General features: G+C 37.9%; 1 protein-coding gene and 1 non-coding gene across 3 annotated transcripts in view; one reads left to right on the top strand and one right to left on the bottom strand.

Annotated features, from left to right (window-relative positions):
* The window catches only part of LOC126458622 (probable multidrug resistance-associated protein lethal(2)03659), a 287,255-nt gene that overhangs the window by 156,973 nt on the left and 104,591 nt on the right, over positions 1–25,691 (top strand). For both annotated transcript variants that reach the window (XM_050095789.1, XM_050095788.1), the window contains exons 5-9: positions 575–800; positions 3,678–3,834; positions 12,406–12,544; positions 12,637–12,747; positions 14,798–15,019. In XM_050095789.1, coding sequence (XP_049951746.1) covers positions 575–800; positions 3,678–3,834; positions 12,406–12,544; positions 12,637–12,747; positions 14,798–15,019 — 855 coding nt within the window. The remainder of the gene's footprint in view (positions 1–574; positions 801–3,677; positions 3,835–12,405; positions 12,545–12,636; positions 12,748–14,797; positions 15,020–25,691) is intronic.
* Positions 11,439–11,512, bottom strand: Trnat-ugu (transfer RNA threonine (anticodon UGU)). Its single transcript has one exon. It is a non-coding gene; the product is annotated as a tRNA-Thr (tRNA).

Genomic DNA, 25,691 nt, shown 5'->3' with positions numbered 1-25,691 from the left:
ACTGTATTCTTAACAGCAGCGAAATACTGTCTCTGGTCGCACTATCTGGCCACAGTAGCTTCATAGAGTTGTCAAACAAAATGGCAGATGTCAAGTTGTTTACTCTCTTGAGATCTTCTCATATTAGGAGGAAAATTTCTCCAGGCCCATCAAATTTTATATCACCAGCAACACTTGCAACCAAAGATGAGATCCTATTTGGTTACATGGCAGCATTGTCAGACACTGCCATGTTACACAACAGAATCTACATTCTATACGCATATCTCACCAGATGACCCTAATCAAGTGATAATATAAACAAATATCGTTAATGTTCCTCTTTGACGTAGTTGTAAGTAACGTATTCAAGTTACATTCAGTGTTGGTGAAAACATAGCCTTATGAAATTGTATATTGTAAATGTTATTTAATTTTTTGTAGGGAAAATACTGACTGATTTATACAGAGAAATTGACTGAAATAATTTCTTTGTGGCCTTTCATGTGTTATTACTTTAACATTGTTACTTTACTGTTTCTTAAGACTTCCTATCTGGTTAAAACATATTGCTCGTATTTATAATATTTTCCAGACAATTCGTTTGAGTAAAGCAACGGCAGGACAAACAGCCACAGGAAAGATGATAAATCTTCTTTCAAATGATGTTAATCGGTTTGATTTTGTAACATTTTTCCTTCACTACTTCTGGATAACTCCATTAGAGACAGTTGTGGCAACATATTTCATATGGAAAGCAGTTGGATGGGCAGCTATTATAGGAGTTGCTGGAATTTTTCTTCAGACAATGCCTGTTCAAAGTAAGTTTTACATTTTCTGGAAGATCTTCCTTAGATGCTGTTGTTCATTTTGTAGCCATGGAACAGTCTGTAATCAGTCTCCTACTTGATGTATGATTTTAACAATAAACTTCTTATGGCATCCTAAAAACACACAAAGATGCCACTTCCACATTTTGTACCATGAGACTACTTTCTGAAATGTTAAATGAGACTCTAGATATTTGTATGTTTCTGTACTTAAGCGAACATTTTTCTGAAAAATGCTATTTTAGTGTCACATCCCTGGACATCTGGATCCTCCCCTTCATCACCAACTTTTCTGCATTGTGCAGATGGGAGTTTTCCTTTCTGTTCCCCATTTCTCCCCTCCTCTCCCTCCCCAGCAGCCTCTCAATGCTACACCTGTCAGTCCCGTCCAGCCAACTCTAGACACCGCATGCTCCACCAGGCAGCACCAATTCCTCTTCAACCACCTGTACCCTGCTGTCCCTCTCCCTTGAGTTCCCACTCCAGATTGTTGCTTCCGTTCAACATGTTTGTCTCACCAGAGTGGCTGGAGGTAGAGCCATGTGCCTCTGAGATGTGCTCGCTTATATGAATGTTGTGAGTTTCTCTTTCCCTCTCTTTCTTTCTTTTCTTCCTGAAGAAAGCTTTGGCTGAAATCTAATGTGTAATAGTCTTTGCATTGTGCCTGTTTGCAGCTCAACATGTTATTTTTATGGTGAGTATCAATCTATCCTTTATGAAACTTTTGAAAGGATGATGCAGTTGAATGGATAAAAAATCTTCTCATGAAGTGCCAGCAGGGGAACACATATATAAAGGTATTTAAATCTGCAAGCTTTCAGAGTCAGTGTTCCCTTCATCTGGCAGGAGGGTTGAAGGGGAAGGAAGAGGAATGAAGGAAAAGGACTGGTGAGGTTTAGGGAATGGGAAGTGTTCAGAAATGTCAGCCAGAACCCTGAGTCAGGGGGAACTTACCAGCCAGAATGAGAAGGAAAGAATGATTGTTCAGATGTAAAAACCTGAGTCCCCAACAATCAATATTTCCCTCTCATTCCATCCAGTAAGTTTCCCTTGATCTGAGGTTCTTGGTGATTTTTCCCAACACTCCCCATTTCCTAAACATCACAAGTCCTTTTCCTTCATCCTTCTTCCTTCTCCTTCAACCCTTCTGTCAGATGAAGGAGTCACTGGCTCTGAAAGCTTGCAGATTTAAATGCCTTTTTATGTGTGTTCTCCTGCCACCACTTGATGAGTAGATTTTTTACCTATCCAATTACTTTATGAAACTTCATATTAAAATAGTGGGAATATTGCTTATGTTATAGCTTATGTTAATTTAAAGTGTCTGTGTGAGAACACTCATAAGTAAATAAGGAATTGCCCAATGGGAAATTCTGTAATTCACTCTTAAAATGTCATTATATTACCCACAAGACATTTTATGGGCTACGACAGGTTGTCATGCACATATGTGCCATTGTGTATGACTCTTTTCTGTACAGCGATTGTTTTTGGTCCTAGTATTAGACATACACTGCAGTGTTATTTGTGAGAAATGTGAGACTTGGCAATGATGAAGGACATCAGTGAATATATGCAGTTTATTGTGACACAAGTGCCAAAATATTGTTTTTGAAAGAGGACAATATGCTTCTGTTTTCTAAAAAATATATCTCTGTAAGAACAGTTTTCCAAAAACTGATTCTGTGGCTCATTAATAAATGTAAATACACGTAGTAAACTAATTCATTTCATTTTCAAATAACCTACAGCTATAATTAAGCATACTGCAAAAGTAGTTGAACTAACATCCTCCTTAGATTTTTTTTGTGTATGGCACTTTTGATTCAATTCAAGATCTCCCTGCAGTCTTAAAACATGAACGTTGCCAACAAAAGTAAGGAATTTTACTCACTGGTGAAGTCTTTTCAAAATATAATAAACGTATTTTCTGTCTACATCAGTAGTAAAATCGGGGTTGCAGCATCAAACTGTTTCATGTATTAATAAGTTCCTTCCCATTTGGCTGCACTGTATTGTGTCATTAATTGTAATTTGATCAGTCTCAAAATATCAGTGTTCTATCATTAGATGCCAACTACTGTGACAGTAGACCTCTGCACTTATGTCAAACAAATTGCCATTACTTGAACGAAACCAGAAGCAGACACTATAGATCAGGGAAACTAGAGTTTAAAAACGTATCAGCTGAAATACGAGTGCATACTGAAAAATAATGCCACAGAATTTTGTATGAGAAAACTGCAAAAGTTTTTTAAATGAAACAAATATTATTGACATTCTATATCTTTACAATATCAAAGTGGTGTCCTCAAAGATGTTCTTTAAGTTTTTTAAATGGATGAAAATCAGATGGGATCAAGTCGGGACTGTATGAAGGATGACTGATGACAGTGAGCCCGAGGCATCAGACTGTTGCTGATGTTGCAGTGCTTTTATGTGGTCTGGCATTGTCATGCTAAAAGAGAAGGTGCTCCACGTGTGGATGATGTCTTTTAGTTTGGAACTTGATTACAGCATGCTGTTTCTCATGCAGAGAAATAGATAAGTTACACACTACAATTTGGAGTCCTCTAGCGACAGAGAGGTGCAAAATGTAGACATGAAGAGTAAACGTGTAGAATTCTAATAACATCTGTTTTACTTGAAATGTTTTAAAACTTATCAGATAAAAAATTCAGAAGCATTACTTTCCAGCATGCCCTTGTGTATAGGGCAATCTTGCACAGATACTGTAAACTACAACCTATTCATATTTTTTACCATTGTTAATACTTCCATAAAATAAAAAAATAATAACAGATACAGATGTGTTATGTACTCATTGCAGTGAAACTTTCTAGGTCATTATTTTGTTTTTTATTTTAGCTTACATAACACGGATGACTACAATGTATCGTTCAAAAATTGCTGTAAGAACTGATGATAGAGTTCGGCTAATGAATGAAATCATCACAGGAGTCCAAGTAATTAAAATGTATGCATGGGAAAAGCCATTTGAAAAAATGGTTGAAATTGCTCGAAGGTATGTCTTTATGCAATAACGCATCTTAAGAACTGTTTGTAATTGTCACAGTTGTAAATATCCTTGTATTTTATTAAGTACTGAGCAAGCCTAGTAGCACTTACTGCTTAGAAAAGCATCTACATGTAACAAGAATTTTCATGTATTATGTTCAAATGTTGTACAATGCAAAACAGTTGTAGATTTACATGTTAATCTGCAAGCTATTAAATTTAACAGGTTGTGGACTCTGGGTAGTTGGGTAGCAGAAATGACAATTGTGTTGGTTGCAGGCAAATCATTAATAGTATTTATTCATGGAATTGTGGAGCATATGTGCTAAGCATTCACACTATCATCCAGATAAGAATGAACTGATCTCTCAGGTAGCACTCCAGAGATGTCACTAAACTCAATGGTAACTACACACTGAATTTGTACACGATAAGTTGTCACTTGGAGTGCATGAGACAACCCCCACATCCACCTCCACAGCAGTGGTCGGGAGGCCTGGCAATGGTGTTGGAACCTCTTGTTCCTCTTCACTTCCTGCCTGAGCATCACTAGACATGTTGTGGCAGGCTAGAAAGCAGAGCATGACTGGACAATTTCTTTGACATGCTCTTCTGGCTAGTTGTTATTGTGACTGGTTGTTCAGGAATTAAGAGGCTGACAATTTGCACGTAAGTGGTATGAACCAACTTTCTTTCTGGCACTAAATGTATGGGGGATGCCCAAGGGCTGTCCACAGGGCATATTATTCCTGCCTGTACTAATTCATCAATAGCAGCCTTAGTAGCTCATAACCTGTATGGAGCTAGCCAATGCACCTTTTGAAAAACTGGTGGGGAGAATTATGTCAGATGTAGTTGGGAGCTTGAGGAAGAAGCACATGTTTTTGTTTTTTCGCTAAGTACCCTAATGTAAAATTGGCGAGAGGTAGAAATGGACCCTGCAGGGGTCTTGGATACTGTGACTGTTGAAGACCAGAGGTCATATATCCAGATTGAAACTTTATGCAGTAAAAAAGAAATCCACAGTGCATTAAGTGAAGTTTGTGGTGAGTTTACAGTGGACCACAGCACAGTTTCACTTTGGGTTAATTGTATTCTTGGTGGTTGTAAGACCTTAGATGATAATTCAAGACCTGGAAGGCCAAAAATATCAACAGATGCATGACGTGTGAAGCTTGTGGCAGATGCTCATGAAGAAGATCACAGTGTGACTTGTGAGGAACTCTCTGAAGACACAGGAATTCCCCCTACATCAGTATTCCATATTATGACAAATGGTCTGAAGAAGAGTAAAATTTCTACAAGATGGGTCCCACACTGTCTGACTGCTAAGAGAAGCAGAAATGCCTGGACATTGCAACTTTGCTCAAACAATGATTCAACCATGAAGGTCAAGAATTTTTGTGTTAAATAGTTGATATTGATGAAACGTGGATTAGAGATTTTGAACTGGAGTTGAAATCACAGTCCAGTGTGTGGAGAGCTTCAGATTCTCTACATTAAATAATAATTTTTTCCCCCTAAGGTAAGTCTTTCCGCTCCCGGGATTGGAATGACTCCTTACCCTCTCCCTTAAAACCCACTTCCTTTCGTCTTCCCCTCTCCTTCCCTCTTTCCTGATGAGGCAACAGTTTGTTGCGAAAGCTTGAATTTTGTGTGTGTGTTTTTGTGTTTGTTTGTGTGTCTATCGACCTGCCAGCGCTTTTGTTCGGTAAGTCACCTCATCTTTGTTTTTGTTTTTTTTATATATAATTTTTCCCACGTGGAATGTTTCCTTCCATTATATTAAATAATAATTTAGTGCACTCAATCAAAGCCAAAGCAGATGATATGATGATTTTTGCTTATGATCTCTAAGGAGTCATCATGAAAGACAGCATCCAATGTGGAACAGTTGTCACAGCAATTATCATAACTTCATGCACAATCTGCACAAAAAAATGCACAAAACTCAACCTCAGTTGCATAAGGCTAGGCCAGTCATATTGGCAATGTTATAGCCCCAACACCATGTGGTTACAGATGGGAAGTGTTGCCACATCCTCCCTACAGCCTGGATATTACTAACAGACAGTCATGGCAGATATCTATCCAGCATGCTCCAGGAAAAAATTGTGACATATAAGTGACTAGTGTAGTGAAACCTGGAGCAGGATGTAAAAATGTTGTAGACACTAACTCTCAGACGAAATTAATGCAGGAAAATGACTTTATCATCTGTATAATCGGTTCAAATGAAGTGGCAAAAAATGAAGCAGAGGTTTGCATGAAAACACTGCAGAATTTTCTACAAGCTAGCAAATGCAGAAACACATTAGTTGTCACACTGCCTCATAGGCACGATCTAATTTATAGTTCATGTGTAAACAAAGAAATTCGGAGAACAAACATTAAAATAAGAAAACTGTGTTCTCAATGTGCTAAGTGTGATGTACTGGATATAAGCAAGCTGCATCAAAATCTGCACATGAAGCATGGAATGCATTTGAACTATGAAGGGAAAAGGTTTATTTGCGATCGTGTTAGTGAAATAATTAAAGAAAGACTTCTAAGGAATAGAACAATCTATCAGCTTCCTGTACATCCTTCCAACAACAGCGATGGGACCCAACCTGCTTGAGCAAAGCAACCACCATCAAGAAATGAGGATTTTTACTGGCCATAGATGAAGACAGCACTTCCATAGTCCATCCTAGAAGTGTTCTTCAGATTAAAACAAAAGGAAGGCAGAGACAAATAAAGGTAGGTGATGAATCAGATATGCCAAGCAGAAACCCCAAGTTATTTTGAAATCTCTGCTGTAGAACTAACCTCAATAAAAATAATCATCGTTTGCATGTACAGAAGTCCAAACTCAAACATAAAAATATTCTTTAACCAACTTTAAGGTAGTTTTGACAGTATCAGAACCTAAACAGAACAGTTATAATATGTGGAGACTTTAACAAAGTTTCAAAAGATAGAGAAGATCTTATGGTTATTTGTGCAACATACAACCTGCTCCCAATTATAAATGCCCCTACCAGAGTTACAAGTGTATCCAGCACCACTATTGATATGATACTGATAAACAAGGATAGCCATGAATATGCAGGTAGAAACTTCAACACAGCCTTCAGTGACCACTATGCACAGCTTCTTGAAATATCTTCAATGCCAAACTTAATTAAACAAACAGAAACAATAAAAATAGGAAGGACCTTCAGCTGTCAAAACATTGAATACTTTAGGAATTTACTAAAGAAGGAAACATGAACTGAAATGTACGGATACTAAAACACAGATGAGAAGTTCAACATATTTATGGATATATTAACACATTATTTTAACATGTCATTTCCAGCTAAAAATCAGAAAATCAAATGTAGCAGGCTTAACAGAAAAAATTACTCGTTGACAACAGGTATAAAAAAGAGATGTGCTGAAAAACGAAGATTATATGAGAACTCCATGTCTTTCATAGTATTCAATGAATTCCTTGCATATTTCAAGAATTATAAAATGATATTTAAAAAAGTGATAAAAGAAGCCAAAGTAATGGCAAATGACTGCTATATAAATAATGCCAAAAACAAAATGAAAGCTGTGTGGAGTATAGTGAAACAGCAAACTGACAATGTTTCTCTTCAAAATTCCAATATTAAATTGAATTGTAATGGCAAAGAAATTAATGATCCTAAAGAAATAGCAAATGTGTTTGACACTTATTTTAGCCATATAAGTGAGCAATTAATCGCTGAAATCAAACGTTGCAATATAAACTGCCCAGTATCATTTGTAAATACATAAATCCTACTTCACTGTTTCTCTTTCCAACAACCCAGAAACAAATCCTGTCAGTTATCAGAATTTTACAAGTGAATCATTCCACTGAAGTAGATGGCATCCCAGACAACCTTATTAAAAAATGTGGAGATCTCATTAGTGAACCATTAGCTCACCTTTATAATAGTTCCTTTCAAATTGGAATTTTCCCATCATGCCTAAAAACAGCTAAGCTCAAACCACTATTCAAAAATGGAAAAAAGGATGAAGTCGCTAACTACAGGCCCATTGCTCTACTATCTGTATTCTCAAATATCATAGAAAAAATTTTTCAAAGAAGAGTAGTAGATTTTCTGGAAGAGCACCAAATGCTATCCACAGCATAACATGGTTTCAGGAAAGGCTGATCAACTGATACAGCAATTTTTGAACTATTAAGTGAAGTACTTCAGAGACTAGATAATGGCAAAAATGTCATTGGAATACATCTAGATCTCTCTAAAGCTTTTGATATCATAGATCACACAAAACTATTGCCTAACCTTGACAACATGGGGATTACAGGAACATCTAACAACTGGATAAAGTCATACCTAAGTGGTCGAAAACAAGTGGTTGAAGTGCAAAATCAAAATTTCATCAAACTCACTCAACACTATTCAAACTATGAAACCATTAAATATGGAGTGCCACAAGGTTCAGTTCTGAGACCTCTTCTATTTCTGTTATATGTGAATGATCTAAACAAATTCTGCAGGAACGTCATCCAGCTTGCTGACTATACAAGTGTGCTAGTGAGTGGGAAAGAAATGCAAAAGCTTCAGAAGTCTACAACAGAGACACTGAGCAATACTGAAAACTGATTGAGTCACAGCAAATTGGTAATAAATGCTAGTAAGACAGTGGCACTAAATTTCTATAATGTGAAAAAAGGTGAGCAAACTGTTCAGATTCAGATATATGACAAAGACCTTCAGAATGTAGACAGCATTAAGTTCGTAGGAGTATGGCTCCAAGATAATCTTAAATGGGGGACGCATATTGAAAAAGTTTGTCAGAAGTTAAGCACTACATGCTACTTAATGAGAGTATTAGAGGGATGCTGCAACAAAGATTCTCTGAAAACTTTGTATTATGCCTATATGTACTCACACAACTGAAATATGGAATTATTTTCTGGGGTAACTCTTCTCTTAGCCAAAAACTCTTTAGGCTACAAAAAAGAATTTAAGAATAATGGAAGGTGTAAAATGGAACAAAACCTGTAGACCACTCTTTAAAAAGCTAGAAATCCTCCCACTTCCATGTGTAAATGTGTATGAGATAACTGTGTTTGTGAAAAAATATTCAATGGAAAATCCCACTCTCTTCGAGAAAAATGAAAATATCCAGTCCTATAACACCAGGCAAAAAGGAGACTTTCATCTAGAGCCCACCAACACCACCTTTAATAAAAAAGGAACCCTATATTATGTGAAAGTTATTTATAATAAACTTCCCCCACAAATTAAATCAATAAATGACCTGGCAAACCTCAAGTCAACTGCTAAGGAATATTTGACTCATCACTGCTTCTATAACCTCCACAAGTTCCTTCAGAAAGTTCACTAAAGATTTGTGTCTTCGCCTTAGTGATGTATCACATAAATGTTACTAGAACTTTAATGGTTTACCATGTAAATGTTACTGTAATACAAATATTAATCTGCCAGTACAGTACATGCTCTTTCTGCTTTTAAATATCTACTCTTTATTTTTGTACAATATTTGCTCTGTGTATTGTAACACAGTGATCATTTAATGTGGAAATAATGATATTAGTGCAAATTTAATATTTTGCTATGCATTGACTTGTACTACATCAGAATGTACTATTTGTGTACTATATGATTACCAGGACCGATAAAACTCTACTCTTCTCTACTCTACATGAGTCCACCAGACTTTGACTTGTTCCTGAAGTCGAAAAAACCTACTATTTCTTTTTCATTACATTTAGATTGCTTTAAAAAGCATGATATGTATGTTTTGATTATGAAAGGTCTTCTAAATTAGAATCTGGAGATTCAGGATTCATCTTGACTACCCCTAGCATCACTGCATTTGTGTGCAGTACATCAGCAGAGGTGCCACTCTGGGGAAGGCGTTCATCTCTGAGCCAGTGTCAGTGACATCTTGTTCAGAAATACAGTTGCAGCTGTGCTAGATTGTGCTAAACTTGTTCGGCCAACCTGGCTTTACTGGTGACCCATTTTTGTTGTGTCATAACCTGTAGCAACTATTGTGCATCACACATGGTGTATGACTGACTTTATGGCATGGAACATTGGTGTGTGTGATTCCTGTAGTGTGTGTGAAACCAACACAATGATTCCAGAATGAAATTTTCATTCTGCAGTGGAGTGTGCGCTGATATGAAACCTCCTGGCAAATTAAAACTTTGCGCCAGACTGAGACTTGAAGTTGGGTCCTTTGCCTTTCAAGAGCACATGCTCTGCTGACTGAGTTACCAAAGCAAGACTCACGACCCATCCTCACAGCTTTAATTCTACGAGGACCTCATCTCCTACCTTCAAAACTTCACAGAAACTCTCCAGTGATGTCTGTTCTTTCTTGTAGCTAGTAGTCTTGGCTGCTGGGAGCACATATGGTGTATACAGCTGGCATACTCCTGCCAGTTGATGCACCTAGGTGTTTAAATGTGAAATCACTATTATTTGCTAACTTCAGTGCTTGGTTCCCTTTGGCAACTGATTGCTATGGCAGGTTAGCATTGCTGTTATTGCGTAATTTGAAAAGTTCTGTACACTATTTATAATTTGATTTCCCACATGTCATTTCCATGTTAAGTCATTGCTGATTGAAGGCATCCTGCTGCCCAATTTTTCTGTGTATACTACTTGCTGTATCTGCTGTTCCAGTGGCCTAACTAATCATTGGAACAAGATTTTTTTTCTGTATCAAATTTGCCATTGGCAGGCGGTGGTTGTATCTTATCACATTTAATAAAAGCATATTCACAGACATTGCTGAGTATTAAGGAAAACTTGGAATCATCTTCCTGATTTATGTGATGGCAAACTGTGTCATCAGGCGATCTGGCTAGAAAGAATCTGTGTTTAAACTACTAACTGTAGACTGGCCAATCTGGAAAAGAAAAGTATGAAACTTGCTATGCAACAATGAAGGTGTTTTGCATGTCACTGACAAGAGATTAGTGAAGACCCAGCCACTGGAAGAAAGTGTTACAGAATTATGAATAAAAATCACAAGAACTGCAAGAAAAAGTATGATTTTTATTGTAAGGGAAACAGTTATGCAAAATGTATGATGACAAGTAATATTAGTGATGAGGTGTATCAAATGGTAGAATACAAGAAAACAGCTAGTGGTACATCAGATTCCTTAAAGCAGCAATTACGTCACATCAGTTGTTAAAAATTTATACAGACTTTTTTTCTTTATTTGGATACCAGGTGAATATATTTCAGCTAGCATAGCAAAACTAAAAATAATTGTGGAATGAGTTGAAGAATGGACTTGCAGATAAAAATGTAAATGTCTTGCCAGTCCAAGAAAAAGTCTAAACAGCAGTAATGATAGCTGTGAAGATGTTAGTGCTGTGCTGATGCTAGATAGGATAAATAACTGTGTGAGCAATATGTTACAGGTGATCATTTTCATTTCCTGCTCTGATTTTGACTCTTCTTTGCCATTTTTGTTTCAGTCATTTTTAAATTTGTTGACACTGTCAGACATACTTCTGCTATGAAATTGTAATGAAATGCAGACGTTTAGCTGCTTAAAGGCATTGATAAATATCAACTGGGACAATTGAAAAATGTGTGCCTCGACCGGGACTCGAACCCGGGACCTCCTGCTTACATGGCAGACGCTCTATCTGACTGAGCTACCGAGGACACAGACAATTGTGTGGCTGCAGGGACTTATCTGTGATTATATGGACAACAAGATATACCTCAAATAAAACTATTACAAACAACATAGTGAATGAACAGTTGATCGTACAATTAGAACTGGAATGAAAGCCACTGTCAGCCATTCTCAAACGAATCTACGTGCATAAATCAGAGGCTGTTGATGATGAAACAGAGAAAATGCAAAGTGAAATAGAGGCAGCACTAATATTGTCTGTTGAGAAGGAGCATAAGGGAAAAGAAATTTCTGGAGTTCTGAAGTAAATTTCAACTGTGTTCATTGTGAACACTCTTGTCCAAAACTACATAGAAAAATCTGAGAGGTGCAAAAATAATGCACTATTAATAACAACTACAGTTATAATTATAACACTGCAAAGAATACGCAGATGCAGGTGCAAATGAAGAATGTAACCTATATATCTTAAACAGTAGGCCTAAAGGAAAAAAAGGGGAGGACCCATTTGTACATATACAAATTCAGAAATTTTAGTTGAAGACAAGGCATTTAAGGACACTATTACCAAATATAATATAATAGAAAAAGGCAGACCAGTCTGGGTTTATGTTTATTTGGATAACTGGTTTCGACCTTTGTTATTGTCATTTTCATATCCAATATCAAATTACTGCAAACTGCAGTTCATCTGCAGGTGGATATTCAGTTAACTACTATTTTTCATTTTTAAGTTTAGAATGAATTTTACATTGTTACTGATATTGAATTATTAAAGTGGATATTTGTGTTCCTTTTGTATCTATGTTTAAAAGTTGTGTGTGTAGATAGCCTCTTTTATCTTACTAAGGTGTTTCTTTAAGAAAGTTATTTCTACATAAGCTACAGATTTTCCTTCATTCTAGCTTTATCTTTTCAGGAATGAAGTCAAAGTACTTAGAGGAGCCAATTATCTGAGAGGTTACAGTATGGCATTTATGGTTTTTACTGAAAGAACATCTTTATATATCACTGTTGTTGCCTATGCTCTTCTTGGAAATGTTATAACAGCTGATATAGTATGTATAATTATCAACATATTTTAATGAACATATTACTCTCCCATTTTCAGAATGAAGTTTCTTTACTCTGATTTTACTTTTTTTTTCAGGTTTTCACTTTAGCACAATTTTTCAACCTTCTGCAACTTTGTTTGGCCTTATGTCTTCCACTAGCAATGCAAATGTCAGCAGAGGCCAAAGTTTCAATCTTCAGAATTCAGGTAATCACATTCTTCGTTATTGTCAAATTCAAGTACAGTGACAGATGTATATAGAAAAAAACAGAAATCAAACAGTACCTCCATATTACTATGCTACATAGCATTAGAGAAAATGAACTTTGCTATTCAAGATGTCAGTGATAAGTGTGGGTTCAGCAGCTTAGCACATGAATATAGTGACAGAAAAACACAACTTGCAGTAACCACTTACATGACCACTGCTACGTGGGCATCCGTGTGTAAGTGTTTTCCAAGTATCCTAAACCATTGGGCCAATTTCAACCAAACTTGGTACACACATCCCTTACTGTCAGGCAACAACTGCCATGGGGGTAAGAACAACCTACCTCCCATAGTTCAGGAGTTATGATGTCATAAAGACTAGGATGCATGAAAAACTGTCACATGGTGCATGCCGTTTAAATTTATTACTTCTTTTTACTAATTCTATTTGGAAACAGTGTCCACATATGCCTCTGAATGTACTTACAAAATTATATCATGTATGACACATATATCAGGAAATATGATGTCATAAACAGTGAGATGCATGAAAAACTGCCACATCCTGCAGGACATTTAAAATTATTACTTTGTTGCTACTTACTCTATTTGCAGCAAATTTTGCTGACAGTATTCACATAAACTGCTGAATGTACCTACATAAATACATCATGTGCAACACATAGTTCAAAAGATATGATGTCATAAACACTGAGACATATGAAGAAATGCCACATCATGCATGATGTTTTCATACTTTTCTTCTTTATTGCTAAGACACTTCTACAGTGATGTCAACTTAAGGAAATCCCTGACATCTAGGAGCACTTTTGACAGCTTGAACTGTGAAGTACAAACAGCTGTAGGTGAAAATGATAGCCATCTATAGAGCAATGAAAGGGTGTGCCATAGAGGCATTTACAAAATTTTGTTGTGAACACATGAGGAATCTGCACCAAGTGTATGGAAACTGTCAGTGACCATTTTTCTTAATTTGAATACTCTACTTACTCATTTGTACATTATGAGTTTCTTTGCAATATATGCCTCAGAGTTGGTATGTTTTTCTCATTCTTAGCACTTCCTACATTTCTCTTTCTTCCCTTATTCTTTGAAGTACCTCTGTATTAATCAATCTTTAGTCCACTTTGCTTTAACAATTTCCCCCCTCAACCATATTTAAAAATTATTCAAGTATTTTTTCTGTTTCTTTTGCACTGTCCATGATTTTCTGTCATATATCTACACTAAAGATGAAATAAATGACAAGGTACCTTACTCCAAGTGTCCATTGTGAGTGGTTCCCTTCATTTTCTGCTCAGAAAGTGGTTAAATTTGGCATTAATTCACTGGCAGAAGCAATTCCTGATGGGTTTAAAACCAGTTGTCATTGATAAGATGTGACTCTCATCTCTGGTCCCTGCCAAGTAGTATCTTTTTATGACTGCTGTTGTTATACTGTGTTAAATAGCTGCAGGTGCTACATCGTTGGTTCTAAACACAGTGGACAGTTTACACTGATACAGCAACAAATCAAATTCCTTCACTATATGCTCATGGACACATCCAAATTGATAGCTTTTTTCTGTCATTCTGTCATACCTCATCGTTGACCCATCTTACAGTGCTGATTGCGTACAACCAACTGGCACATACACACCACTTTGCTGCCATGACTTATGTGAACAGAGGAGGTTGGAGTGTGGGTCACATGGAACTTTTGTCCAGCTGTATGCCTATAGCACTTAAAAGTTAAAATTGTGGGACTTTAGGGGTGGGGTGAATATTTTGCCAGGTGAGATTATTTTCAAAATGCAATATTTAGCTGCCCTTTCAGATTTCAAGAAATATTGTTGTTTGTCTTAGTGTAAGACTAGTGTAATTAGTTTGAAACAGTACCCACTTTTTCCAATCTTTAAACCAAGTAATGCCTACTCTCATGTAACTAATTCCTTTTTTTGCAATGTTTTTATTACAGGAATATTTTGAAAGTTTTTCATCTTAACTAGTAACAATAACTGTATTCTATTCTATATTCATGTTGCAGGAATTTTTGTTGCAAGAGGAACATGTACCAGTACTACCAGCACCAGTCACATTAAGAGAAAGTGATAAAGAAAAACTCAAAGAAACGAAGACAGGGGTACAAATGAAGAAGTGTTCTGCTAAATGGTCTCCATCATCTATAACAGAAACATTAACAAATATCAGTATGGAAGTCCTGCCTGGGAATTTGTGTGCTGTTATAGGTCCAGTAGGTGCGGGAAAGGTATGTACAGCATAATATTGTTCCCAAAAGGTAGCATAGTTTATTTCATTTTAGTAATCCACATTCTCTCAAATACTCTCACTAACCATTATACAGGTATATGAATAGCTTTATGTTGCTATGCTCCAGATATTGTTAACACACCACTGTGCTACGTACATCATAACACTTCAACAATACCAAAACTAGCATAGATCAAATACACAGACCCACACACACACACACACACACACACACACACCACACACACACACCTGAATATCCTTTGTGAGTACAGTGGAACTTCACTTAATGAGCACCTCCCATAATGCGCAATTTGCAAAACAAGAAAAAAATCGTAAAAAAAAGACTCACTTGATGAGTGATGTTTTGCATAATGAGTGCTGATAATTTACTGTGACATCACCAACCATTCGCATGCAACAGGTGAAATGTTCAACAATATAAACACCTTTCATTTTTGGCAGCAGCATATGAACAATGTCTTTAGTCCGTATTGCTGTATGGGTTTTGTGCTCTTTCTGGTACAGTCTTAATGCAGCTTGTGATCACACATTTTTCTAAACTTGTGTTCACACAATGTATTTTTTTTTTTTTTTTTTTTTTTTTTTTTTTTTTTTTTTGTGCGCAAATTTTAATAACCTTCATAGAAAAGTCCCCGAAGATAAAGCTGCAAGAAGACGACCATAAGAGAAAGAAAATGACCTTAGAAATGAAACATAAAATCATTGAAAAACACGAACATGGTGTGATCATTGGTGATTTGGAATGCATATACAATCAGTCTGCATCAACTATTTGCACTATCCTCAAGAACAAGGACAAGATTAAGAAGATAGATGCTTCAAAGGAAATGTCAAGAGTATGTAAACAATGGTTTTGTATTCTGGACAATGTCGAAAGGTTGCTCCTTGTATGGATAAATGAAAAGTAATTGCAAAGTGACTCTGTTAACGAGAACATTGCTTGTGAGAAGGCAGGAATGATTTTTGCTGACCTCGTTAAGAAGGTGCCAGGATCATCAGTGCCCAAAGAAGTGTTTAAGGGAAGCTGTAGCTGGTTCAAGAAGTTTAAGAGAAGAACTGGCATCAACGACATTGTGAGGCAAAACAAAGCAGCCAGCTCTGACATAAAGGCAGCAGAGAACTTCATCAGCAACTTCAAGATGCACATAGATTCTGAGGGTTATTTGCTGCAACAGGTTTTAAATTGTCACAAGATGGGTTTATTCTGAAAAAGATGCCGAAGAATACCTTTAAAACAGCAGAGGAGAATGCACTGCCCAGTCACAAGCCACTGAAAGACCATCTTGCTCTGCTGTTCTGTGCCAGTGCAAGTGGTGATTTGAAAATTAAATGCTGCTTGCTTACCATTCGAAAAAGCCCGTCCAGCTAGCCAAGTGGTCTAACGCACTGCTACCCAAGTGGGAAGGCATGCTGGTCCTTGGCACGAATCCGCCCGGTGGATTAGTGTCGAGGTCCAGTGTGCTGGCCAGCCTGTGGATGGTTTTTTAGGTAGTTTTCCATCTACCTCAGTGAATGTGAGCTGGTTCCCCTTATTCCACCTCAGTTACACTATGTCAGTGATTGCTGCGCAAAGACCATTTACACATATGCGTACACTATAATTATTCTACCACGCAAACATTTGGAGTTACACTGACAAGGGGGCCAAACAGCACAATAACCCTGGGTTCAAGGTGGGTCGGTAGTGGGGTAGGTGGACTGCTGTGGCCTGTTGTGGGGTTGTGAACCACTGAGGGCTATGGCGGGACGAAGCATCTCTGCTGTTTCTAGGTCCCCGGTTGAATACATACGTACATACATACATACCATTCAGAAACTCCACGAGCCTTCAAGAAGTGTAAAGTCCAGAAGAGCAGGTTAAATGTGATGTGGAGGTAAAAAAAAAAAAAAAAAGAAAAGGGCTTGGGTGACCTGTGATCTTTTTTGTGGTGGATCAATGAAGTGTTTGGTCCTACAATGAAAAAATATCTGCTTGAGGTGAATTTGCCATTTCATGTCTTGCTTGTTATGGACAATGCTCCTGCCCATTGTACAGGACTAAAAGACCACCTCCTTGAAGAATTTCAGTTCATCAGCATCCAGTTTCTGCCTACCAACATCACTCCATTACTCCAGCCTATGGACCAGCAGATTATTTCTAACTTTAAGAAGCTCTACACCAAAGCACTCTTCAAGTATTGCTTTGAGTTGACTGAAGCTACCATTATCACTCTCAGAGACTTTTGGAAATATCGCTACAACATCGCTATCTGCATCAAATGATCGAAAAAGCTTGGGAGAAGCTTTGTCAGGAGTGCACTGTCGAGTGTGACTCTGAGGCATTTGAGTCAGTACCTGTGGAGCCTGTAGTCAACAAGGTTGTGTCTTTGGTCAAAAGAATGGGACTAGAAGTAGATGGCTTGTGGAAGATTGCAGGCAAGAAATGACCACTGAAGAGCTAATGGAGTTGCAGTGAGTTTCGCAGCGGGAAGTTGTGGAGAGGAGTTGCTCAGAGGAGGAGGAGGAGGCAGTAACAGCAAATCAGCAGTCTTCTGGCACAATAAGAGAAATAATGAAAGCATGGGAAGAGGTTGCATTGTACATTGAAAATCATCACCCTGACAAAGTAGTGGCTGCATGTGCCACAAATTTATTTGACGATAACGCTGTGTTGCATTTTCTATAGATAGCTTCCTACTAAAAAGAATTTGTTATGTGTTATGAATAATAAAGAACATAAAACAGTAAGTTTAATTTTCTTTGAATAACTGGCATGAATAAGATGAAACTCTTAGAACTTGTTCCGCATGAAACGTGTTATCAGATTTTATATTAATTTAAGTCAGATAAATTGTTTCATTTAATGATAGTTTTGCAGTAAATAAGTAACATACTGGAACAAATTATGCTCGCTATGTGAGGTTCCCTTAATTTCATAGCACCTAAAACAGCCTATTTTGTCTGTTTTTGCAAAATCCTAAAATATACCTATTTCTTTAGTGTAAGATAAAATTCTTGTATTTTCAAATGATTATAATTGTTTGGAAGCTTTGAGGATTGCAGGATTCAAGGTGATATCTGAAAAAAAATCTGTAGCTTATAGAGTCCTGGTCGACTGCCATTTTCCACAAAGAAAGTTTTTCATAGGGCTTGAACTGACCTCAGATGAAAAAAAAAGTACAAGAGGAGAGTTACAGGTTTCTAGCCATTGTAGTGAAAAAAAGCCTCACCTCTCCTCTTGGTGATATGTGGGCTCTCATTGTAGGGAAGCAAGGCCCTTGTCAAAGTTTTGTTATCCACCCGCCAAACTAAACTAGTAAGTAATGAACTGACAAGCGTATAATGTGTAACATGTTCACTGTTCAAAATCTATTCTAGTTTCAGTGTGTGAATAGTTAAACAGAAGAAAATGCTGAAAACAACTAGTTCAAAGCTTAGTCGTATAAGACAGAGGCTGCCAACCTTACTGCACTGTATGACAGATTGTAGATTATATTCTGAAAAGCATGCAACAGAGAGATTAGTTGTTATGTTTTTATGCCTTCTAGTTCTCACAGAACTGGATGTACGGGAGGGGGTGGGGGGCAAGCCGGGGTATCTGTTCCGGGTGGCAATTTCAGGGTGCACCAAATTCATATCCGTGAAGAAAAAGACTGTGTTTCACAAAGCACCAAGCATCCAGTGCACATCATCTATTGATTATTCGTATGATTTTGAAATGCATACCTGTTTGTTCTTGAACATTTTTGAATACATTCTAAGTTGATTTCTGAACAAATCATAAGTTGATTTTTGAATGCGAGCATAGTGTATGTGATGTCTGTGACTAGGGAATCCCCATCGCATCAAGAAATAAAAAACTTCTCTGCAGACAAAATGGGACGGGGCTATACCAGCTAAGCTGAATAAATCCTAACTGGTGAACACCAGTCTCTAATGAGAAAGTTTACATATTATCTTCTTAGTGAAGCCAAGAAAATGAAATTTTTACAGAAAATTTTTGCCAGAGCACTCCCCTACTAAGGGCCAGTTGTACAGACCCCGGTTAGCAGCTGCTTAAGTTCTGTTCTTGGAATAGCACGGAAAATGTGTTGTACAAACATGTAATGACGCCTAACTGGAGAATAAACATGGGATAACTAAACCAGTGATTGTGGCAGGGTTAATGAAGTTAACTAGAGAAAAAGTTTTGACAATGGCAGGAATTAGTGATGACAAGATTGTTTGCTAGAATGAGGAAGGAAAAGAAACAGGGACATCATGTAAATTATACAAAATAATGTTATGATTCCAAATTTATATAAAAATTTCGTTCTATTGCTGCTTTTTGATCTCGTGCTTGAGAAACTGGAGCATATGACTGAAATGTGGAACTATTTCCTAATATGAAACTTTTTGCTTGTAGCAGGTCTCATAGGCATTTGATATTGATACTTCATGAATTATATTCTGTTGTGTTATTTATGTAAATGAGGTAGATAACAATGATCATTTGTGCCAAAAAAGCTCGCATGTGTTACAATTGTTAGAATATTAGAAAGGCCTATTTCATTTTATCTATCAGGCAGTGACAAAATAGATGTAATCAAATCGAGAAAACACACTAGTCTTGGGTACTACTCGTATTAACAGCTTTCTTAATATTAGACAACAACATTTTGATTTTTGATGTAGCTAAAAATTTGAAGGAACTTCAATGAGATAAATGATTCTTTTGCAGAAAGGAAAGCACATTGTGTAAAGCTGTAACAAGATTACGGAGAATAAAAGTGCTGGGACCCAAGGATTGAAGAAATGTGTAATGGATCCTTGTCTCTTGTCTTATTTAATTTTACATCACCAAAAGAGAAAGTTATTAGCTAACAGGCAATGAAAAGTGCAAATTTTCTGAAGAGTTCCTATTCTCCTGGTCACAAAGAATCCAACCCAGTATTCACTGTGGGGAGCTTTTTCCTAAAAAACAAAAAAAACCCCAACAATAACAACATTGTCCTGAATATAGGTTTGATGGCTTCCATTACAAAATATGCTTGTTTGACATGCAATAGAAGAATGCTGTGTGAAGAGGCATGGCACTGTAGTTTAGCACACTTAAGACCAAATAACATCTTATGTTTCCTTGAGTGTATATGTTTTATGTATCAACCTCTTCAGAAAGATTTGCACTACAACATGAACATATTTTTTATTTTTTTTAAACTTTTGATGTCCTGTGGCGAATGCTCGATCAAGTTTTTGTTGCCCCAGGTCCAGAAATATCATAGATCTGGGGCTGGTTTCTCAAGTCATTTTGGAATTGCAAATTCCTTCTCACATCTTTCAACAGCTCAGCATATGTGAAGCAGATTATTTTCTAAATATTGTTTAAAGCTGAACTAGACTCAGCTGTTCACTTTTATTATAATTTTAAAGTTGCTGAGTCCACCTTTGATATAAAGGAAAAGTAAGCAATGTGAAAATGTCACACTGGTAGGACAAGGCATAAATATTTTTAAAATGATGCACCTAGGTTTCATTTTTTTGTAAGTTTTGAGTTGTAACGAACATCTGTTCAGGATTGAGGATAGTTCTAAAACTAAAGTTGCTAGACTGTATTGTATGTTTTTTTAAATTTTATTTTTCCAAAATTAAGTGCAGTGTCCCTTAACAAAACCAAATACTTTTTATGTGCCCTTCATTGTAGCACCTTGTTTCTTTCTTGTATTAGGTTCCCAGTGATAGAAAAGTCTGCCAGCATGCAGTGGTACTTAAAGAAAATGTTGGCAGAAAGAAAGACTAAAGCAAATGCTTTTAATTAAGGTAGCTGATGAATCCACAAAAAAGAACCAGTTTTGCAGTGTCTTATGCCATACTCTTGAGGCTGTAAACACCCCTTTTCAAAAACAAAAAAATTCCATTTTAAATTGTTTTCTTGAGAAGCACTGCCAATCAGTTTGTTCCTGCAGAGTCAACATTACCTAAAAATTATGTGGATTCATCTTACAGTGACCCATTGCACAGAATGCACAGCTATTGGGGAGTCTTGCATATGGATTTCTGTTTATGAAACTATTGACAATGTTGGTCAGTGCACTGTAAAATGCCATCCTTAAATGTGTGTGAGGAGGGAAGCATTTTGATTACCACTGATGCTGAGTGAGAAAAAATTTACAGTTTCTCTCATTCTATCTGTAGTCGGTCAGTGGTAATACTGAATTCTCAATCATATCACTGGAGCAACTTAATAATTTGGGCCTCCACCATTCACAAGTACAACAATGAGTGAAAACTAGAAAATTTTAATCACAGTTAATGAAAGTACACATAATAATTTAGCTGTCCCATATGATGGGATACTCAACTTTAATATCCGCAGGGGGTTTTGCTTGAGAAAGTCCCAGAATTTGGTGTCACTGTTGTACTAATTATTAAATAAAACACAGAGCATATCATTTTTCTCGCCGTATACTTGGGCTGATTGTCATGTACAGTGGTGGAATATACATTGGCCATTTGACAGCATCTGAAAGACTCTCACAAAAACAACTTCCGAAAGACAATAATTCAGACTGACTTTGTAACTCATGCACCTCTTCCTTTTATGGGACTCTGGATATGAATCGTAATATATGTAATAAACAGTCCCCAAGTCTTCTATATACACATATATTTTACCATAAATACTGATCCATTTGAAAACTGCATGAAATACGAAGGAAAACTGAATTAAACATGGCGGCTCATCAGAGCAGTTAATATTCCAAAGATTGTAATTTGTGTGGTCGATGTGACCTATTGACGCCACACAGTCCCCCATGCCCTCCCACCCCTCCACAGTACGGAAGAGGCCTATGAGACCTGAGGGGGCGGGGGGGTCATGTGGGTGTCAGCGTCAGTGTGAGTGGTGTGAGGCGGCAGGCGCACAACCGGAAGCTCCATCTCCATTGGGTCGGCGTGCGAAGGTGCGGAAGATGACCACCGGTCCAACTCATAATCCGAAAACCAGAGGGCGGGAATGATGCATAGGCTAACTTGGGAGTAGTGGTACAGGAGAGGAGGTGATGTGTGTGAGCCTTCCCCGAATGCAGACTGAGCCGTCCGAAGAAATGAAAGCTCGAACACATGACGGGTCGCACTCTTGTGGGAAAGACAAGCTGTGCACTATCTTGACGTTGAGTTCCTTGGTGAGGTCAAGTCTGTGCTGTTGGTGAGCAGTACAAGCACATGATTATCTAACACCATAATCAACACGTCGTCGACGTGGTCAGGTGGTACATTGCAGCGCAAAATGAAGGACGGGGCGTCCGCATCTCTAGTACCTGTAATGTCTTCAAAACCTATGATTGGGAATGATGATGACATGCCTGAGGAACCCGTGAACTGCGGTGGTGAATCGTTGGGTGGAGAAAGCCCAACCGTAGGTTGAATGGACTCATTAACGGGTTTGTCAGAAGAACACCTGCTCACGCAGTCTGACTGGGACGGCAGAGAGGGGTCAGACTATGAAGGCAGGCTTGAGCCTGTGTAGAGAAACAGTTTGCAGGTGATCTTTTATCATGATGTCAAATGTCGTCTCGCCCCTCCGGAGCACTTAGAAGGGGCCGAGGTAAGGGGGTTGTAAGGGTTGTCTGACAGAGTCATCGCTGAGCATGATGTGTGAGCAAGAGCTGAATGCAGTTGGCATGTAAGTGTCAGGTGGGGAATGGCTGACAGATGGGTGTAGACCAGATGTGGCCTAAATTCAAAGAAATAGTCTCGGCAACAATTGAGAGACTTATACCAAATAAATTAACAAACGACTGAGCTGATCCTCCTTGGTACACAAAACAGGTTTAAACACTGTTGCAAAAACAACAAAACAAACATGCCAAATTTAAACAGACGCAAAATCCTCAAGATTGTCCATCTTTTACAAAACCTTGAGATTTAGCGCGGACTTCCATGCGAGATGCTTATAACAGTTTCCACAACGAAACTTTGTCTCCAAACCTGGCAGAAAATCAAAAGAGATTCTGGTCCTATGTGAAGTATGTTAGCGGCAAGAGACAATCAATGCCTTCTCTGGGTGATAGCAATGGAGATAGTATCAAAGACAGTGCTACCAAAGCAGAGTTACTAAAATCAGCCTTCCGAAATCCCTTCACAAAAGAAGACAAAGTAAATATTCCAGTATTCGAATCGAGAACAACTGCCAACATGAGTTACGTAGAAGTATATATCCTCGGTGTAGTGAAGCAACATAATCACTTAATAGAAGCAAGTCTTCTGGTCCAGACTGTACACCAGTTAGGTTCCTTTCAGAGTATGCTGATGCATTAGCTCCATACTTAACAATCATATGCAACCGTTCACTCGACGAAAGACCCATACCAAGAGACTGGAAAGTTGCACAGGTAACACCAATATTCAAGAAAGGTAGTAGGAGTAATCCACTAAATTACAGGCCCAAATCATTAACGTCGATATGCAGCAGGATTTTGGAACATATATTGTGTTCAAACATTATGAATTACCTCAAAGAAAACTGTCTATTGACACACAGTCAACATGGGTTTAGAAAACATCGTTCCTGTGAAACACAACTAGCTCTTTATTCACATGAAGTGTTGAGTGCTATTGACAAGGGATTTCAGACCAATTCCATATTTCTAGATTTCCAGAAGGCTTTTGACACTGTACCACACAAGTGGCTCGTAGTGAAATTGCACACTTGTGGAATATCATCTCAGTTATGTGAATGGATTTATGATTTCCTGTCAGAGAGGTCACAGTTCGTAGTAATTGATGGAAAGTCATCGAGTAAAACAGAAGTGATTGCAGGCGTTCCCCAAGATATTGTTATAGGCCCTTTGCTGTTCCTTATCTATATAAACGATTTGGGAGACAGTCTGAGCAGGCATTTTGGGTTGTTTGCAGATGACGCTGTCATTTATCGATTAATAAAATCATCAGAAGATAAAAACAAAATTGCAAAATGATTTAGAAAAGATATCTCAATGGTGTGAAAATTGGCAGTTGACCCTAAATAATAAAAAGTGTGAGATCATCCACATGAGTGCTTTGGTTACACGATAAATCATTCTAATCTAAAAGCTATGAATCCAACTAAATACCTAGGTATTACAATTACGAACAAGTTAAATTGGAAGGAAGACATAGAAAATGTTGTGGCGAAGGCTAACCCAAGACTCCGTTTTATTGGTAGGACACTTAGAAAATGTAACAGATCTTCTATCGAGACTGCCTACACTGATGCGCCGTGTGGGATCCTTACCAGGTAGGACTGATGGAGTACATTGAAAAAGTTCAAAGAATGGCAGCATGTTTTGTATTATCACGAAATATGGGAGAGAGTGTCACAGAAATGATACAGGATTTGGGGTGGACATCATTAAAAGAAACGCGTTTTTTGTTGCGACGGACTCTTCTCACGAAATTCCAATCACCAACTTTCTCATACGAATGTGAAAATATTTTGTTGATACTGACCTATATAGGGTGAAACGCTCACCAAGATAAAATAATGGAAATCAGAGCGCATACAGAAAGATACAGGTGTTCGCTCTTTCCGCGCACTATACGAGATTGGAATAATAGAGAATTGTGAAGGTGGTTTGATGAACCCTTTGCCAGGCACTTAAATGTGATTTGCAGAGTATCAAGGTAGATGTAGATAATCAATACATCAAACTACGCAACACAACATTTCCACTGTATCATGAGGGTTATTGCAGGACTATTATTGGTTATTATCTGTGTTATTGTTTCCATGGCATGTAAATGTGACTTCAGCAAAAAATAATATTGACGGAATATCATCACAACTGGTGTTTGACCAATGCTAAAATTCCAGTTGTATGGCTCTTTCTCCTGTATGAATATGAAGCTAAAGTGTAGGACAAGAAGTGCAGCCTTTCTGCGTGTAATTTACAACATACATGTCTGCCATTGATCTCCAGGTCCACCCTGCATTCCACCCAAATGTGCGTATGCACGTACCATGGCACCCACAAAGAATGGTGTGATCCATGAATGTCCTATGAGGAAATACATGAAGGAGGTCACTGGGATTCAACCATTGTTCGGTACAGACATGTTAGAAGCCACGGAGAAGTTTAGTGCTGAAGATGATTTAGCAGACGTGAAGGCTTTCAGCTTTTGATCCTCAAGGGTGTGAACAAAACATAATGGCAGTCCATTTGGGGTTGGATGGAAAGGATATGTGGTAAGATGTTTAATACTATTGTTGGTCAAAAGCTTCAGAAACTGTCCAATGTGAACTGTGGCCTGTTGTCAGCGATCAGCATGCAGGACGCACCTTCTGTTGCGAAGATCTGCACCAGGGCTCCCACTGCTGCTTCCGTTGTCTGCTGGAGATGGATAGCATTTAAGGGAAGTGGGGGAAGAAGTCGATGATGATGAGCCACATGCACCCCAGGAAAGTGCCTGTGAAGCTGTCACGAACTCACTTCAGTGGCTGTGTCAATTCAGGCCACAGTAAGAAGGACTCAGATGGGGCTGGTTGGTGTGCTTGGTAAACAGTACACTGTCGCACAACCTGCTCGATATTGTTGCCCATATGGGGCAGTGGACGTAGCTGTGTGCCAGTTTCTTCATTGTGGAATTCCTCTTGTGGGATTGGTGCATGAGCTGAAGCACCCAACACTGCTGGGAGAACAGCACCAGCA

This window comes from Schistocerca serialis, chromosome 2 (genome assembly GCF_023864345.2).
Source record: "Schistocerca serialis cubense isolate TAMUIC-IGC-003099 chromosome 2, iqSchSeri2.2, whole genome shotgun sequence".
Classification (NCBI taxonomy): Eukaryota; Metazoa; Arthropoda; class Insecta; order Orthoptera; family Acrididae; genus Schistocerca; species Schistocerca serialis.
Note: the sequence above shows the minus strand (reverse complement) of the source record. Positions and strands in the feature narration are given on the sequence as shown.